General features: G+C 38.8%; 1 protein-coding gene across 38 annotated transcripts in view; it reads right to left on the bottom strand.

Moving 5' to 3' along the window:
* Positions 1-585: 585 nt before the first annotated feature.
* The window catches only part of LOC18422698 (DNAse I-like superfamily protein), a 69,615-nt gene continuing 50,392 nt past the window's right edge, over positions 586-19,808 (bottom strand). For 9 of the 38 annotated variants that reach the window (XM_011625809.3, XM_088860736.1, XM_020668146.2 and 6 more), the window contains 5 exons: positions 13,434-13,555; positions 12,953-13,092; positions 3,187-3,343; positions 2,897-3,044; positions 586-1,066 (listed from right to left, as the gene is read on the bottom strand). In XM_011625809.3, the coding sequence (XP_011624111.1) occupies positions 776-1,066; positions 2,897-3,044; positions 3,187-3,343; positions 12,953-13,092; positions 13,434-13,555 (858 nt within the window). In that variant the 3' untranslated portion in view covers positions 586-775. Of the gene's footprint in view, positions 1,067-2,896; positions 3,045-3,186; positions 3,344-12,952; positions 13,093-13,432; positions 13,556-16,841; positions 17,077-17,160; positions 17,301-17,743; positions 17,820-19,808 lie in introns of those variants that run through there. The other 29 variants (XM_088860735.1, XM_088860749.1, XM_088860734.1 and 26 more) reach the window with 20 other exon arrangements.

Below are 19,808 nucleotides of genomic sequence, written 5' to 3'. Positions count from 1 at the left end.
AAACAGTCTTGTAGCACCTACCCAACCACCAGATGCCCACAAGGGATGGTTGGGTTGGGCATCTCATTTCTTTGCTCAAAGACTGTCGAAAAATTCAACAAATCCTAAGCAGTGGAATGAGAAATCCCAACCGTCCGTTGCTGACATCAAACAGTTGGGGAAGTGCTGGGAAACCCGAATGATAAAAGAGCAACAAATCCATTCTATATAAAGTAAAAAAGACAGTCATATCCCTACAGGCTAGACATAAGCCAAAGCTACCTACATTGATTTGGAAGCTGACTAAGTTTTGGGTTTGTTGTGTTTTAGTGAATACACAACGTACTTACAATATTTGGAAGTGCAATAAAAAATGGAAGAAGGTCTCCTAATAACAGGAGCTGTGCCTACCCATTCATAAAAATTCCTCTGCACAAGAAAAAGGCTCCAAAGCTTGCTGTCCACCACGTTTGCAGTGAAGTCAAACCCATAAGGCCATAACATCGGTTAGAGGCTTATCCAAACTGGGTGTTAACCGTGAGACGCGAACCAAAAAAAAGGGTACCCGCAAAAATTCCTAAGGCACACAGAGGAAGTCATGAGTTATATATGAACAAATCATGAATCCGTAATGCATTTGTCAAAAATTCAAGTTCAGTATCAGGGTATACACCCAAGTTATCAAAAGAAGATAGAGGAACCGTTTCCCAACAAAAGATCAATGAAGGGTGATCTCTCACAGCCAGAGAATCTCGCTCACAGAAAAACTTATACTTGTTATGACGTTGAACCTGACTCATGGAAAAAGCTTGAAATCAGCACCAATGGGTAAGTGATCACTCGGGTGGTGGTAGTTTGGGAAGCCTCCACTCATAGCAGAAGATGCTGGCCCTGAGAGTTCAATGTAACTGATTGGTTTCAAGCTATCAGAGTCTGAGAAGAAGATGTAATCAAGTGTTCCTGTGAAGTCGGGACTGCAAGTTGTAAGTGCTGGTTCTCCTCCTAGAAATGCATGGAGGCTATTAAGTGGCAGTTGGCTTTCTCCCTCTGAAGTGGACGTCATTCCCGATAACATGCACGTGTAAACCTGAAATACAGAGAAATACTTTCAGGTTACTCATGTGCCATGAGAGATAATAGGCTTGTATCAATAAAAGAAAAATAGAATTAGACAACCAAATATTAATCTATCTCTCTCTCTCTATCTCTCACTCTCTCTCTCTCTCTCTCTCACACACACTTACGACACTTAAAATCACGAGTCAGAGAGTCAGGTGTTTGTAGAGTAAAATTGATATAAGAAATTGGATCCATAAATAGTTCTGACAATTTTTGATGAATTTTATAACTGTATATCAAAGGATCTTGCTTAAATCACAGAACATGAAAATTATGCAATTTTAAGAAATTGAAGCTACTGAAAACAACATATAAAGAATGTACAAAAACACAATCATGCATTCCCAATTTTGGGACTCAGAGATCAAGAATGATGGGTATCTCAAAGAAAATGGAAAACATTAGAATGGGGTATTCTGGTTCTCAAAAAATTAAGCTATAGACTATTGTAAAACATATGCTTACATTATGTATATAAGCAAGTTAAGCTATAGAAACTACCATAACATATGCTTACATTATGTATACAAGCAAGTTAAGCTACAGAAGCTACCATAAAACATATGCTTACATTGTGTATAGAAGCATGATAAGCTATAGAAACTACTGTAAAACATATGCTTACATTATGTATACAATCACATATACATGTATGAACATACATAGATACTCCCTCCCAGTCTCATATACATGATAAGCAATAACATGCTTGGCTATTCTCATATACATCATCATCATTAGAGTCTTTTCCCAACTATTTGGGGTCAGCTATATGAATCCTGGTCCGTCACTCTGTTTTGTCAAGAGTCATACCCTCAGTGAGACCATAAATCCCCATATCTTTTCTCACTATTTCCATCCATATCCTTTGGGCTTATCCCTTGGCCTCTTTGAACCTTCCGCTTGAACCAACTCGCACCTCGTAACAGGTACTGTACTAGGTCTGCGCTGCACATCGCCAGCCCATATGAGTATACTCTCTCACATAGTATCACCTATTAGAGCCACACCTAAGTTCTCCCGAATGTATTCATTTCGAATTCTATCCCTTCTTGTCTTCCCACTCATCTATCCCAACATCCTCATCTCTACACTCATCCTTTGGGTATGTTGTTTCTTGACTGCCCAACATTCCGCCCCATAAAGCAAAGCTGGTCTCAAAATTGTCTTATAGAATTTCCCCTTCACTTTAATTAGTATGTGGTGATTACATAAAACCCCGGTTGCACATCTCCACTTCGCCCACCCAACTCTAATTCTATGTGCAACATCTTCCACAATCTCTTCATTTTCCTGGACTATCGACTCAAGATATCAAAAGTGCGCACGCTCTTTTTGGAAAGTTGTGGCTGTCAATCGTAACTACATCCTCGTCTCTACTCCTATTATTACTAAACATGTATTACATATATTGTGTCTTAGTCCAACTAATTTTAAAACCTTTCGATTCTAGAGCATCCCTCCAAAGTTCTAACTTTGTGTTGATGCCACTTGGGGTTTCATCGATCAAAACTATATCGTCCACGAACAACATATACCAGCTTATATACATGATCAGAACTAACATGCAAAACGAAGCAATACTTCATGCATAGAAAGCAAGCAGAGTTCGCAAAGCAAGCCTGATTGAATCAATTTGAAGAGATTCTGTGAGTTTCTCGTATAATTAAAAAGGTTGCAAAGCTTCAGATGCCAGTCACAATCTCATCAAGCTTTAAGAAGCATTAACACTTTAGTTTTTACCAAAGAATCTGAGATTGCTACTAGATGCAGGAAAAATTGCAAAGTAATTACGAACCTCAGATCCAGGAAGAGAATTGAAATCACCAGAAATAATGACTGGAGGTGCACAATCATATTTCTTTGAAACATCATCCCTAAACTTCTTCACACGTGACAGCAAATATTTAGCTTGTGCAATCTTGACCTCTGGCCATTCTGGATCCCTAAAGTGTGGAAGTCATCAAGATGATCATAAGTGATAAGTCATAAGACAAGAAAAATAGTCATCTTTTAAAAAATAAGAAAGAATTCAGCTCGATGATGTCACAGTGATATGCTTACAAACTTAAAATATAGATAATTTACCAGTACAGGTGAGTGGTTGTTATAATAAATAGTTGATGCGGAGGATCCGCAAGCTTGAATGCCGCCATTATTCCCACACAATCCCGTTTTAGTCTTACACGAGGATCATTAGTGTCACCTCGGTCCACATGAGCATAACACTTGATGGCAAATCCACCTAAAGAAAGTACAAAAAGAATATCTTTCAACAGGGTTACATACCTCTATGTGTGTGTGTGTGTGTGTGTGTGCGCGCACCCCTCTCCCTCCCTTCCACCCCCCCAACCTTCTGCCACCTTTCCAAAAGCATAAATTCATGAGGAGACCGAGCCACAAGACCAGTGGACTTTGAAGAAGAGCAAAGGATCGGGGAGTCAAGTGATCGGATCAGCATCATGCTCAACACCATGAATATGGGTCATGATGGGAGGTTGTATCTTGTGCAACTGAAATTTTATATGAACGCCGCATACCAATGAGGCTGAAGGGAAAGTTCTATAGGACAGCGGTGAGACTAGCTTTGCTCTATGGGTTGGAATGTTGGGAGGACAAAAAACAATATACGCATAGAATGAGTGTAGCGGATATGAGGATGTTGAGATGGATGAGTAGCAAGACAAGAAGGGATATAATTTAAAATGAATCTATCGGAGAGAATTTAGGCGTGGCACCAATAGGCGATAAAATGAGAGAGAGTATACTTAGGTGAGCTGGCCATGTGTGGTGCCAATCAGGTACAACATCTGTTAAGAGGTGCGAGTTAGTTCAAGTGGAAGGACTGAAAAGGCCGAGGGGTAAGCCCAAAAGAATGTGGTTGGAAGTAGTCCGAAAAGATATGTGGACTTATGGCCTCACTGAGGATATGACCTTTAATAGAGCAGAATGAAGAACCAGGATTCATGCAGCCGACCACAATTAATTGGGAAAAGGCTAAAATAATGATGATGATGATGATGGAAGGTTGGATCTGATCTCTGATGTGTTTGGGCCAATACCTAAAGTAGTAGAAAAGGGAAAGGTTGTAAGACTACTTGGAGCAACAAAGGCAGTAAAGTAAGGACAAAGAGAATAGGGAGCTCAAAAACCTGACATGTGAGATTGACTATGATCAAAATAAGCCTTAGTCAAAGGCCGAACTTGAGGGGAGGTACCTCATACCCAAAGCATTGCAAGGGATATCTATTCAATTCTGCCCATGTAAATGTCATGAAATTTTTTAATGGAACATTAAAATTTAGGGTGAAGGGAAAAGACCTTCACAAAGTCTTTATTGATCTAGAGAAAGTTTATGATACAGTACCTCGAGATTTGATTTGGCAGGTGCTGGAAAAGAAAGGCGTCTCTAGACACTATATCAACTTGGTGAGAGATACGTATGATGGGGTAGTAATTGGTGTGCGAATAACTAGTGGGGAGACGAGTGAGTTTTCAGTGACAATAGGTCTACATCAAGGGTTAGCATTGAGCCCGTACCTCTGTCTTAGTTATGGATGACTTAACTAGGCAGTAGGTACCTGCAGGATGAGGTACTGTAGTGCATGTTGTTTGCAAATGACATAGTTTTAATTGATGAGACCCGAAACGACGTCAACACAAAGTTAGAACTTTGGAGGGATGCTCTAGAATCCAAAGGTTTTAAAATTAGTTGGACTAAGACAAAGCATATGGAGTACAAGTTTAGTAATAATAGCATATGGAGTACAAGTTTAGTAATAATAGGAGTAGAGATGAGGAAGTAGTTACGATTGATGGCCAAAAAGTACCAAAAGACCGCACTTTCGATATCTTGGATCGATAATTCAAGAAAATGGAGAGATCGAGGAAGATGTCGTACACAAAATTAGAGCTAGGTGAGCAAAATGGAGATGTGCAATTGAAATTTTAAGTGATCGCCACATACCTATGAGGCTGAAGGGCAAGTTCTATAGGACAGCGATGGGACCAGCTTTTCTTTATGGGATGGAATGTTAGGAGGATAAAAATGAGTGTAGCGGAGATGAGGATATTGAGATGGATGAGTGGCAAGACAAGAAGGGATAGAACTCGAAATGAATCTATTTGAGAGAATTTAGACATGGCACCAATAGGCGATACAATGAGAGAGGGTAGACTTAAGTGGGCTGGCCATATGTGGGACCGACCAAGTACAACACCTATTAGGAGGTGCGAGTTAGTTCAAGTAGAAAGACTGAAAAGTGCAAGGGGCAGGCCCAAAAGGACGTGGTCGGAAGTAGTCCGAAAAGATATGAGGACTTATGGCCTCACTGAGGATATGGCCTTTAGTAGAGTAAAATAGAGAATCAATATTCATGTAGCCAATCCCAATTAATTTGGGAAAGGCTAAAATGATAATGATGATTAGGGGTCCCTGTGACCCTATAAAGAAAGACAATTTTGTAAAAAAACTAGAGCTAGATATCTTGATTTTGTTAAAGACAGATGCCAGAGCCACAAGTAGTCAGAGTGCTTTGCGGTTGTAGACCAGCTGAGTGGTGCTCTGTCTCAGCCACTGGTGCATCAGGGGGTATGTGGGGTGTTTGGGACTCAGTGACTTTGAGAAGTTTGGATACCTCTATAGAGGCATCGTCGGTCTGTAATTTTTTAGGGCCATGGATACAACTTTAGATGGGTTCTCACAAGAGTATAAGGGCCCAACAGAGTGGCAGAGAGAAGTGTGTTTTGTGAGGAAATGGATGCCATTAGCAACAAGTTTAGTTTCCCCTGGGGTCTTGGGCAGACTTTAATATTTCCAGGACAAGGTATGAAAGTAGCAGTTTAGGGAAAAGGACAGCATGCATGGAAGTTTTTAGATTTTATTACAGCTCATGTATTGATGGAGATCTCACTGGTTTATTACAGCTCATGTGTTGATGGAGATCCCACTGACCAGTGCTAGAATTACACAAGGAAAAAAAAACAACAACTTAGTGTTAACCCAAGTTGGATTTCTTCCTTGAGTGTGCGGAATGAGAAGCCCATTTCCTTGAATCGCATTTGAGTGCTCCACCAAAGCCAATAGTTCTTGGCATTGAAGTGCCATGCTGTTACCTTTCGAGCTGAAGTTGAAATGGCTGGGGGCCCTGTTTCAGGTTGAGGGATGGGCAGCTTTCAGAATATGTAAAAAAGTTTGATTGCTGAACCCGAAGTTGAAGAGTCGGAACAAGGAGTGCTTTGGTAATTTAGAATGCAGCATTAACCTATTTAAAGAGATTGAAACTCCAGACCACAAAAATGTCCAGTGACAACGAAAGGACGAGATTGGGGGCCAAAGCCTTAGTCCAAGAATGTCTCAAACAACGAAATCTATTGGCACCAAAGGTCTGCTTAAGGCGAGTGAAAGAAACACAAAGTTTTTTCATGCTACAGCCAAATATAGAAGGTCGAACTCTATTGATTGGATCACAATAGCAGGTCAATATATATACAGGTCTTAGGTGGCACGTTAAAAATTATAAAATATTTTCAGCACTCATTCAAAGAAAAGAAGCGCTTCGACCTATCGTTTTGACCTTCCTTTCAAAAGGCACTCCTAGGACAGGCCAGCATAGGCTGGGAGGGCCATCTTTAGCCTAGGTCGAGATCATGCCCTCGGGCCTAATGGATTCTCAACTTTCTTCTAGGAGTTGCTAAAGGATGAAATTCACCATGTTTAAGGAGCCCTATAATAGGGGCAACGTGAACAAGGAAATGAATGCATTGTTTACAGCTCTAGTACCAAAGAAGAAGGTGCCAAAGATATCAATGACTCGAGGCCCACCAGTTTGCTGGACAGCATGCAAGGTTTGAAAATTTGCCAGACTGGCCGCCCAGGTGGCCAGGGGGTATTGCTACACCAAAGGGGGCTAGGTAGGCTATCTGCGCAAGAGTGCCTTGGTGCTTGAGACCCCACCTAGGCGGTGCCACAAGCCCTTGGCAAAAGGGTGGAGAAAATGCCTTCCACTAAGGCCATAGGTACTCCCCCCTCTCCCCCCCACTTTAAAGGGGGGGGGAGGGGGGGAAGGGCTTTGGGGGGCATTGCAACTCCCAAAAGCAAATTGCCTCTATTTAGAGAGAAAAACTAAAATACAAAAGAACAAGAGATTCAGGATTTTGTCCAAGCTTTAAATTTTTTTGAACTTTTCCAATATTTAGATTCTCTGTTTTTTTAAGATTGAAAATCTTTTCCAAGATTTTTTCCAGTTTGCTTCTCTTGAAATGTTAGTGGATTTAAATCTTTTGTTTAGGGTTCGTTGATTAATATGAATGTTGGGTTTTCTTTTGTTGTTCTTTTTTATTTTTATTTATTTGCTTGTTCGTTTTTTGTTCTTGTAATTAATTCCAAGTTTATGTTTGAATTTGTGCTTCCTATTCAAGAGCGGGTTGGATTTCTAATCAACGGCATTTCTTTAAGATTGGGTAACCCAATATTAATAAAATTTCATATAACTTAATTGAAATGCATTTTTTATAGTTTATTGGTTGGTCACTCGGTCTTATATTTGTCTCTTGATTGAAAAAGGGAAAATAATGTGAATTTCGTTTATTATTGTGTTTCTGTTCCATTGTTCTTGTACATTTTTTCTTGTTTATTGGCATTGGTGAACAAATAATGAAGAATGTTGATTTTGGGAAATGGGTATCTTTTAATCTTTTTTAGTTTTACTTTTAGACTCTTAGTAATTGAATACCAAATTTATAATTAATGTATCATATATGTGGATGTATTTCTAAAAAAAAGGGTTTATAAGACCAATCTGTGGGGTATGGCTTCCAACCAAACTCCTCAAACAACATCCCTAGGGTCTAGAACCAACTTCAATGGACAGGCTGCCAAAGAAATTAAGGCGCCTGCCTAGATGGCCCCCCAGCCGCCTAGGCTGCCTGGACCCTAACCCCCAAGGTGGCCTAATCCAATTTTGAACATTGGCAGCATGTACAAGATCCTAGACAAGGATGTTGTAAACAAGGATAAGTACAGTCTTTCAAAAGGTTATCTTCTTCCCATAAGCAACATTTGTGAAAAACAGGCAAATCCTTGAGAGTGCCCATGTGCCCTGTGAATGTACTCACCATAGTTACCAGAGTCTCTCCACCGACCTCACATTTCCGATTTCGAAACCCGATTCCGCGTTTCAAGTAAGGAATCTCCACGGAAACCATTTCTCGAACCAAGGAAACTCGATTCCTTAATTTCGGAATCTCGATTCGACACATCTTTATTTTTCGAAACTAAGAAAACTCGATTCCTTTTGGAATCTCGATTCAACATATCTTTAGAAACCATTTATCGGAACCAAGGAAACTTGATTCCTTAAATTCGGAATTTTGATCAAACACATCTTTAGAAACTTGAACCCATTGATTGTGGGTAAACATTCCCAAATATATTGAATCTGGATTTCAGCGAGGATTAAATCTTGACTTCACGTCAATTGGAGTAGAAGTCTTCCTTCGAATGCTTGTAGTGGTTGCAGGGTTTCATTATTTTACTTGTGCCACCCTGGATGGCCTTTACTTTAAATTTAAAATATAACTGGTAAAAACAACACATACAATTAAAGGTAAAACCATGGCACAAACATAATATTATTTTGTCTTTATAATAATGAAGTCAAAATCACAATTTAGAAATACTTGTCTTTTGTATACAATGACCATAAGTTCAATAGTCAACACAATCACTTTAAAATTTGGGAAACCTTCTAATAAGAGACATCCAATATAGGTTCCAAAGTTGATGAGGCTCAAGATGTGCTTGTGGCTCTGGCTTCCTTCTCCATAAAAATGAAATCTCGATTCCTGGTAGTCAAACGCATTCCATAGTCCATATTATTGTAAATCTCGATCTCAAACTAGCATGGATCTCTGATCCATATACTTCGGAAACTTGATTCCAAATATGTTAGAATCACAATTCGAAACAACATATCTCCATCCCACATATGTCAGAAACTCGATTTCAAAGATGTCAGAAACTCAATTCTGCATATTAATGAATCTTGACTCCTAGAGTGTCGATTCCAGGGAGATAGAAATCTTGATTCTATATGTGGATCAAACTTGGATCTATTTTGGTCGAAACACAATTCTCAAAAACTAGGAATCTCATTTCTAGCAATTCTGATTGTACGGACATCGATTCCTAAGACAAGAATCTTCTAGCCGGCCGTGATTCTGCGATTCGGATTCCTAACATGATTCGGGTTCCCAAGCGTTTCCACCAACTACTACTCACTCAAGGCATAAGAACAATATTCCCAAAGTACCATGTGCGCTGGATTTATAGAAGGCTTATGATAAAGAAGACTGAGGCTTACTTGACGAAGATATGAGCTAATGGACTTCAATGATAGATTGTGCAGGTGGATCTAGGGCTGCTTATCAACCACCCATTCGTCAATCCTTAGTTCCTTACTAACCGGTCCCATAAGGGTTTCTTCCTAGCTCCAGAAGTCTCAAGAGACAAGGAGACCTATGTTGTCATTTTCGTTCTTAATTGTGGTCGAATATTCAGCTAAATGATGCAGTGAGTCGAAATGGATGATCTCTTATTAGGCTTTGAGGTAATTTTGAATGGCCATGTAGTCTCTCATCTACAACTCACCAATGATACAACTGAAGCACACATGAAGAGTTTTTGGCTTTTCCTGAGATGCTTTGAGGTTTCTTTGGGTATTCAAGTAAATATGGAGAAACCTAAGTTGATAGGAGAGGAAGTCTCTCAACAGTCCTCGATCTAGCTAGATGTTTTGATTTTATTTTATTTCCTTTTGTTTTGTGTGTGTGTGTGTGGGGTGAGGGGGGTTAACCATCGATAAATTTCAAAGGAAGCTAGACTTGGTGTTTATCACAAGGGAGCAGCATTACTCTAACCACAGCGACCCTCACCAACTTATACTTTATGTTGGTTTCTTCAATCCCTGCCTCGGTTGAAAATGCTATAGAGAAGACAATATGGAATTCCTCATGGAAAGGATACTTGGAGAAGCACAAAGTCCATTTATGAGCCGACCGAGAGTATGTACACCAAAAAGGGAGTCTAGGGTTCAAAAGTCTTAGGCTGATGAATGTTGCCTTTTGAACTAAGTGATGGTAGGGATTTGGTACCCAGATGGTGCAATTATGGCAGCAAGTGTTGGCTTCTAAATATGGGGTTGGATGACTCAGAGAGATTTATGACAGATCATTAAAGCCAAATTAGCCACAATCTGGAAAGGCATTAATAACTGTCAGTCCAAGATTGTAGGCGGCTTAAGAATGATGGTGAATGACGGCAAAGACACATGGTTCTGGATCAACAAATTGATCTAGAAGAGGCCATTTAGAGAGGAACAACCCAAACTATATTATTTCCTGGCTCTTAGACTAAACATAATGGTTGCTGAAACAGTTGAAATTTCTGCCTTGAAAGCAGTTTAGATCCCAGTCATCCACCGGGATCTGAACAAAACAAACTCGAAGTGTTCATTAAGTTACAAGAAGAGCTACATAGCTTCAATTTCATACCAAATAGAGAGGACAGGCTGATCTGGGAACCAGATAGGCAAGGGGACTTCTCAATTAGATCTATGCACAAGATCCTAGCTCTGAGTGGTGCTCCTAACCAGTGGCAAGTAGAGTGTGCTACACCACAAGGCAACAATCCTGACACTCTGAGCCTTCCTAACCCAGTCATGTGTAGGCTGTGTTCAATCCTAGGGCTACACAACACACAATCATTCACATGGTTAGCAGTAGGGTTGGGTTCAGGCCACACTTTTAAGGACCGCAGGCCAGGTGGGGTCCAACATGCTAGGCACAAAAATACTGGGGCGGGGCCTAGGCCTGGCCAGGAGGAATTTGTGTGTGTGTGCACGTGTGTGCATGCATGCATGTGTGTGTTTGTGCATCTCATATATTATATTTGGACAAGGTCTGGATAAGGCCTCACCTTCAAAGTCCCATCCGAAACTATACCTGGCGCTAGAAAACTTGGTGATATTCTGCAAATCCATTTCCGGCCTTGAAAGTGGAATTTGAGCTCCAAAATGGCAGATCAATGAAGATTTTGAATGGACAGTCCAAAAAAAGTGGTCCTAGATGGATCCATGTTTTTTTTTTAAGATTAATGTTTGTAGAGGTGGAAATGAACGATTTACAAATTTTCTGGCAAGATTTGAGGTGCAGCTGAATAAACCCATGGCTTTAGGAAATATACCCGATTCAATTTTTAGGCAAAGATCAAGCCTCAATGATATATCTCAGTCTGGGACCAGGCCATGAGTCGTAGTTAATTTTAGGGCCGGACCCAGTTAAAAAAAAAAAGAGGGGGGGGGGGGGTCAACCTGGTGTCCTGACCCGAGCCCCTCCATTGGCTACCTGGCTAGCAATCGTCTACAAAGCTCAAACTGAAGAACAACTTATTCCAAGAGGCCTGCCATTTATAAGCATTAAGTGCAAAAATGCTGCAGAAGCAATAAGTCATTTGCTCCTACATTGTTCTTTCGTATTTAACATATAGTCCTATGCTTTGAATCTGTTTGGCCTAGTTTAGGTGACTCTAGCCCAAGTCAGAGATCTTATGCTTCCATACATCTGCATATTGCTGCAGAAGAGAGGTCTAATGTCAGGGTTGGCTGCATTGTATTTTCTCTGCTTGTAAAGAAACATTATAGTCTACAAGGACAGAAGAAGGGCTGAGTTATCAAAGAGAAAATCTGTATCATCGTGATTTCATGGGAAAGATCAAGGCCTAAGTTTTGTATTCAATAATGGATTTCCAAAAACACTTCAAAAGAGATTGCACAGTCATACAAGTCGTGAGTAGCTGTAGTGGTGCTTGCCTGGTATTAAATTTAAAAAAACTCCAACAACCTTTATTGCCCGTACTAGCAATAAATTCGTAGATTGGGACCATTGTAAATAGTTTGTCCCATTTAGCACATTTGTGGTGATCATCAATCCTAGGTAGTCAGGTTGACCACTTCGCAAGGAAATGTTGTGCTTGATTTCTGACATTTTTCTTCTCTCTCTAACAGGGTCATTTAGCAAGGTACTAATTCCTTAGTTTCAAAGATTGCAAAGATTCCCTTTTGTTCTGGTTTGTTTGGGCGAGAAAGGTATGGAATATAGTGATATGATTTGTGTGGTAAAAAAAAAAGCAAAGCATACAAGGCCTAGTTTTTTTTTTGCTGATACATCAAAGCTTCAAGCCCAAGTAGGAAGAAAAATCATGATTATAGGGTTGTTGGAAATAGAAGATTTCCTAAGGTTTCAAGCCTTGCTCTGATAGCATGTTAAGATATAGAGAAGAAGAGAATAGGTAAATAGAGTAATAGTCAAGCACAAGTTTGAGTAAATACAGATGTCTTTTCACATTATCCAAAACATGGGGCAATGTGCCCTGTATATACACATGGATCCCTTATGGGGGTTGCAATATAGATCAACATGGATAGGAGTTACAGCAGGAAACTCATCAAATATAAAAGAATATTATACACATTTGGTACATACTGAGTTTCTAACGGTGCATGGATCTTTGGCCAATGTGAATTATTATAACATGCAGTCTCCACAATGGGAATGAGGTCCATAATAGTGCATTACAGGTTTCTTTAATAGCCTTGGGCCCCATAGCACCCACTACACATCACAAATATAGCATACTTTAGAAATGCACGGGCTACAAGGCACAACACATCATTGCAAGTTCTTGAACTTAACCATCAACCATTTGATATATCAAAAAGTGTGCTTCTTAAGCATCAAACTGGAAAATATATCAAACTCAAAAAAGGGGGAAAAAAGAAAGAAAGATTAGACAAACCTGACCCTGCATTAGGTAAAATGGCCTTTTCCTTCGTAAAACTTGAAAGGTTTGATTTTTCCTCGAATAATGTGACTTTATCATCAATAGAAGGCACGAGATCGTTGTAATGTATTTCCTCTTTCAAAAGAAACTGCACCCTGCGTAAGTCAGAACAGTGGGTAGAAGTTTGAGAATGAATTTAGAATATGTACTGCATAGAAGTATATTTTGAATTGAATCACTTCTTTGGAAACACAAACCTTAGGACCATATTCACCCAGATGAAAACATTGGGATGAAAACATTGGGCATAAAACAATTGGCACACCAAGCATAAATATCTCTCTCTCTCTCTCTCTCTCTCTCTCTCTCTCTCTCTCACACACACACACACACATACACACACACACACACACACACACATACACACACACACACACACACACACACACATACACACACGCGCGCGTGCCCACACATACAAACTTTTCAGCATTACCTCTCATTCATATAAAAGATTCCACATCCATCTTTTTTCTTTTCACTTCTTTTGACATATATACTTGAGTACCCCAAAGCCTCCATATTTCCCTTGTAGAATGTATCGTATTCATCTAGCTCCTGGAACAGCCAATGCAATCATGAAGCAGCAAAGATTTGTACATCCAATCTTTCCTAGAAACTGATGTATCCTTCAAATCATAGTTGTTAGAAGCAAGTACGGGAGAGGGAGCGGTGGATTAATCCATGGCTGAAATTCCTCATTATGAAAACACCAGGAAGTGCTTATTAAAAAGCAGCAAGGAGCATGACAAAAATATTTGCTACACGAATAACTTATACTATATATACGTCGGAGCTCTCATCAAGGAGGCCCTTTTTTTGTTGCACATGGAAAATGATTGTTCCCCCTACATCATTTTTAAGGGCATTAGAAACATTTGTTTAGGCCCAAAAATTGCATATATATATATATATATATATATATATATATATATATATATATATATATATATATATATATATATATATATATATATATATTCCTAGATCCACGAACAAGATTGTGGGGAAGATTTTGAAAGAGAACCTTAGACTATGATTATTTGTTTTCAAGGAAAAAGAAAAATGCAGTGCATACAAGCCACCGATTTCAGGTGTCTTAGAATGGTATTAGATCGAAGCCCTAAAGGAGATTGGTTTGAATCCAAAATTTGTCGATTGCCTCATCATTACCTGATAAATTTATCCACAAAAAAAAAAAAAAAGGAAAAGAAAGAAAAAGAGACTAAATTTGATTTCTCTTAGTCCTAGATCTGATCACCCACTAAATGGACAGTTTGTCTTCAATATGGGGCACATCTGTTGTAGACACTTCTTCCCCCCACCCTTTTTTTTCTTCTAGGATTAGGCACTATCCTCAAAATTTGCGGTCCAAAGAACCCCCTTAGATAAGGTTTGAGCTGAGGAAGATAAAAAATCTCTCTCTCTCTCTCTCTCTCTCTCTCTCTCTCTCTCTCTCTCTCTCTCTCTCTCTCTCTCTCTCTCTCTCTTCCCCCCCCCAAATACACACACACACACATATTCACGTGTGTGTATACAAAGGGAATACTTACATACAGTCTCAATCTAAGTTTTGTAGCAATAGCTCACAGTCAAAACTCCTACAATAGCTTATCTATGAGGACTATTCAATCTGAAATTTTACACAAACTTGCTTGAACCCAATAAACAATCATAGAAGCAAATTTTAGAAAAATTATAGAAAATGAATCTTTTTTGGTGAGAAAGATTCAATGAAGCAACTTGCCATCCATTTTAGATCTAAGCCTTTAAGAGCTCAAAATATTTTTTCTTTTTTCTTTTTTTGCTTTTTTGCTTTTAAATTTTTCATTTGATGGTTCACGATTCATAAAAAGATGTCACAAAGTTTTACGTTGGTTGCCCTACCGAATACAACCTTCCTCCTTCATCTGGGATTGGGACCAGCCATATCGGAGTTGTAGTCTGACTGAGGATATGGCCTTTTATATAGCAAAATGGCTAAACACAATTCACATAGCCAACCTCGAAAAGTTGGGGCGAGGCTCGGATGATGATGGTGGTGAAATTTTGCATTTGGTGATAATAGGAACATCTACAAAATTCAAAGGAAACTACCTAAGGCAACGATCTAACACCATTTTCCTCTAAAACGAACAGCCTTTCACTACATTTCCTCTCTCCTCATAAAACCATTTTCTCGTTCCTTTTTCTTTTCATTTCTTCAGGAGTTTTTAACCCTTGAGCTAATGCTGCAGAACTTAGCTCAAGGGTGTATGTCGTCCGTACACTACATATCACATGAAGTGGATCCTTATCATTTGTGAATCGCACACCGATCGATTCCTATCTTGTTGGAATCGCAGTCCCATCAACTTGGAATCGAGACTCCTAATTTATGGGATTCGCATACCGAACCATTTGGAACCAAGCCAGAAATTACCAATAAACGAGCTCCTAGGTTTTAGATTTTTACTATTGTCACTAAAAATTCATTAGTCCCTACCCTAGTTAGCACTCCTTCGTACATATCTCTCGCCATGTCAATATAGTTTCTAGATACTCCTTTTCCAACGCCCACCAAATCACCTCTAGGTACCCTATCGTATGCTTTTTGTAAATCAATAAAGACTATAAGGAGGTCTTTTCCCTTCTCTCTAAACTTCTTAACTAATTGTTTAAGTAGGAAAAAAAATAGCCTCAATTGTTGATCTCCCTGACATAAATCAAATTGATTTTCTGATACACTCATTTCATACCTTAGTCTTTGCTCAATCACTCTCTCCCATAGCTTTATAGTGTGGCCTATAAGTTTGATTCCTCGATAGTTCATACAGTTCTCTTTAAAAAACAGTTCACCTGGCGCTTGGCACCTCGACGGCCTGGACCAAAAATCCGCTCGCCTAGACCCAGGCGGCCCTACACGGGCGGATGTACCTGGACAGGCACCCAGGCATGCTAGGTGGCTAGACGTTTCTCATTTTTTTAAAACTACATGGCGGCCGAGGTTTTGGGCACCCACCTAGGCGCTAGGCGTTGGGCGCCAGGCAAGCCCCCTAGGGGCCGCCTAGCGTTTTTTGAAACCTTGTTCTTGTAAATAGGTATCACAATACTTTTTCAGCATCCGTCTGGCATTTTCTTTGTTCTCAACACCTTGTTGAATAGCTTGGTACACCATCATATACCAATCTCCCATGCAATCCCAAACCTCTATTGAGACACCGTCTCATCCTAAATTCTTGTCTTTATGTTTTTCAAAGCTTCTTTCACTTCAAGTATCTTAATCCTGCGAATGTATCTATGACCTTTGCCCTCATTTATGTCAAAGGTTCCTCCTTTGACAATGGCCTTGCATGGTTTGAGATTTTGTAAGGGGCCCCATTTTTATGATTATTTTGCTAGACAAGGACAATCTTGGCTTTTGTGCTACTACGCATGTGATGCTCTTTTATAGCGATGTTTTATTCTTATTATTATATTGTTACACATATGGTTGTTATTGTCTCATATTCTAAATGTGATAATGATACAAAAACTGATATGGCAAGATTATAAAGTCTGAATTTGAAAGATGGTTGTAGTTTACGATATAATAAGCATAGATTTGTGGTTATAGTATGATTAATTGACTAGGGAAGGTATAAGCCAAAATCAATCAATCATGTTGCTACCATAGGATACTATGCAACATAAATAGATAAGATGCTTTGTCAGACCTCTAGTCTACAAGGAGCCAATATATGTGGAAGATACTAACAAAACATCCAATCTGCTGTAAGGAGAAAATTCATATGGAGCAACTCATCCTCGAAAATATTTGCTATACTTTACAAGGGGAAAATTCTCCTCCATAACTATACTGTACCAGGGTAGAGGAACAAGTAAGAATGTTTCTACACAATGTCACCCATAACTCTTATAACGTGGTATAAGAATGATTCCAACTCTGGTTACATGTTCACTTGGTATTTCTCACATGTCCTTAAAGCAATGAGTATAATGGAACCTCATTGAGTCCACGTCCCATTAATGACTGCTTCTCCTAAGGTCCAAGGTAACGTTAATTTCTTCTCCTTCAAAGTACCATTCCTACAATATAACTTTTAGGTAGTTAGAATTGTTATCATGCGTATCTCACTATAATTTATGTTAAGGATAGTAAAAGAACAATTAATGGAACTCACATAGATGTGACAGTCAAAGCTGAGAACCAAGCACCACATAACAATAAAAAAGGGCTCCATTCCAAAAATGTCATGGCCGCATATTCCAAAATGTCATGGAGTACCACTCCTACTATTTCTACTCCTTCAAAGTACCATTCCTACAATATAACTTTTAGGTAGTTAGAATTGTTATCATGGGTATCTCATTATAATTTTATCTTGTTAAGGATAGTAATAGAACAATTACTTGAACTGACATAGATGTGACAGTCGATGCTAAGAACCAAACACCACATAGCAATTAAAAAAGGTTCCTTTCCAAAAATGTCACGGCCGCATTTTGATTCACTCTGATGTTCACATATGTCCATGCAAGGTAAGAGGGGTTCTGGTGATGATTCTAGAGTTCTCCAAGAAGCATTTTTTTTTTTTGAAGGAGAAGTTCTCCAAGAAGTATTAAAACAATGCTTCTATGTTCCCCAAGGTATTTCTTTAACAACAATGAATTACTAAGAACCTTGATAAAGATGTACCTGATTGTTCAAACCTTTTTCAACGAGCCAGGTAAATATTACCTAGTCAATGTAGGTTATGTGAATACCTCAAGTTTTATTGCCCCATATCATGGTGTTCATTACCACCTTGAGGAATTTGGCCATATTCTGAATGCTCCATTAAAACCCTAAGGAATTACTCAATTTGAGTCAATCTACATAAAGAAATTCTGCAAATGACATCTTTCATGTTCTCAACTAGCATTTTGCTTTCAAAACGAACTGCTCATTCAACTTTAAAACAAGTCAAGTTAGTCAAGTAATGTGTTCGTTACATAATTTTACTCAACATACAATTCGGAAGTAACAAATGGCTCTTAGAGAAATATGACAAGGATAATCAAGGCTAAGCATCTTAACAAGGGGATTGTGAAGATGTGAAAGATCCAGATGATCTTGCTTCTAGAACTTCCCAATATGAAGCTGCTTGTTGCTTCTAAGACAGCAATGCACACAATATTTGGGATGAATATTACAAAGAAGAGTGTCGAATGATTGAGGATATTGTGTTAGATTATGTTGGTTGTTACGCTTTTACTCCACATATGGAATCATGTCGCTTTTTCACATATTTTCTTATAACTGGTCTTCTGCACTCGATCTTAGTTCGTAATATTGTATGTTTTCCTTGGATTTGATTTACAGAGTTCTTTTTGGTAAAACTCCTTTGCTAATTTGCTTCACTAACTTTTGTGGAGCTAGTGTTCTACAAAGAAGGTTATTCAAATCAAACTAATAATCTCTCTCTCTCTCTCTCGTAGTCCAACCATGTTACCAAGATAAAAACCGATTCTGGGATCAAATAAGGAGTAGGAGATCGTGAAAGGTTAGAAGATCCCTAAGGTCAGAATCACCGCACGTAGGGATCAAGATTCTAATATGTTGCGGCGCTGGACCCTACTTCCAGAATGATATCTGAGCTGCATCTAATTAAAAATGGAGGTCCTCAAATGCTCATAACTAGGGTTTCCTAGGTCGGGGGTGGGCACAATTTGCATAATATTATAAAAAATAATAAATATTCAACAATTCAATCATTCTATAGTATTTTAACATTTTTCTACTCCTTTTGAGTGTAGTTCAATTTAAATATGTAACAAAAATTTTAACGAAGCTGAAATTTTATTAAAAATAAAAAATCAAATAATTATAATGATATAACTTTTTGCAATCTTTTGAGTCTATTTTATGATTTTATGTAATGCAATAACAAACATGGCTATCCTTCTTTGTTTACAAAAAAAAAAACATTAAGATAAGTACTAAGCTGAAGTGTAAGGTTCGAACTCGTGACCTACTAAAGAGGCCAACAGGGACAGTATGGTCTACCATCGCCAGAAATCATGTGTGTACACAAAACATATAACTAATACATTATATAATACTTTAAAATTTTTAACTACTTAAGCAAAATAATTGTTACTCAGCATTAAAGTTGAAGCTCGAGTTTCAAACTTGTGACCTATAAAAGGGAACAAAAGGAACGGTAGAATATACCACCAAGGGAATCATGATCCCACATTGGTGGAACCACGATTTAATTTACCTATGAAAAGCAAGATACGATACTAAGGAAACTGGATCATGGTCAACATCACTACCACTAATAGGAAGGATTGAGAACCCAAAGTCAAATTGCAGAGCAAGATCCCCCACCCTAGAGGACCGAAGCGAGCTTTTGGAGAGGAATTGACCCCTTGGTTGGCAGATCTTAATACATAAGTCCCTAACATCTTGAGCATGCAGGTCGAATATCACTATAAGGCGAGTCATACGAATAAGTAAATGGAATGTGGAAATACATCACGAACTCGTATTTGCAGACAATCAAAGTTATCAAACAATGTGAAAGCCATTTGATTGAATTACTTTTCTATATGAGTTCCTCTCTCTCTCTCTCTCTCTCTCTCTCTCTCTCTCTCTCTCTCTCTCTCTCTCTCTCTCTCTCTTTCTCTCTCAACTGTTAACTATGTGCTCTTGTAATTTATTGCCATTTACAACTACAATTGATATATAGTGTCCATCTCCGAGAGAGAATAAGCTAGGCACCAATCAAATATGTGCCTAAAAGGAAAATGATGTGGGGAAAATTGATAGAGAACAGTGAAATCA

The sequence above is a fragment of the Amborella trichopoda genome, chromosome 3, assembly GCF_054954075.1.
Source record: "Amborella trichopoda isolate Santa Cruz 75 chromosome 3, AtrichopodaSantaCruz75HAP2 v2.0, whole genome shotgun sequence".
Lineage (NCBI taxonomy): Eukaryota > Viridiplantae > Streptophyta > Magnoliopsida > Amborellales > Amborellaceae > Amborella > Amborella trichopoda.
This window is presented reverse-complemented; position numbering and strand designations above follow the sequence as displayed.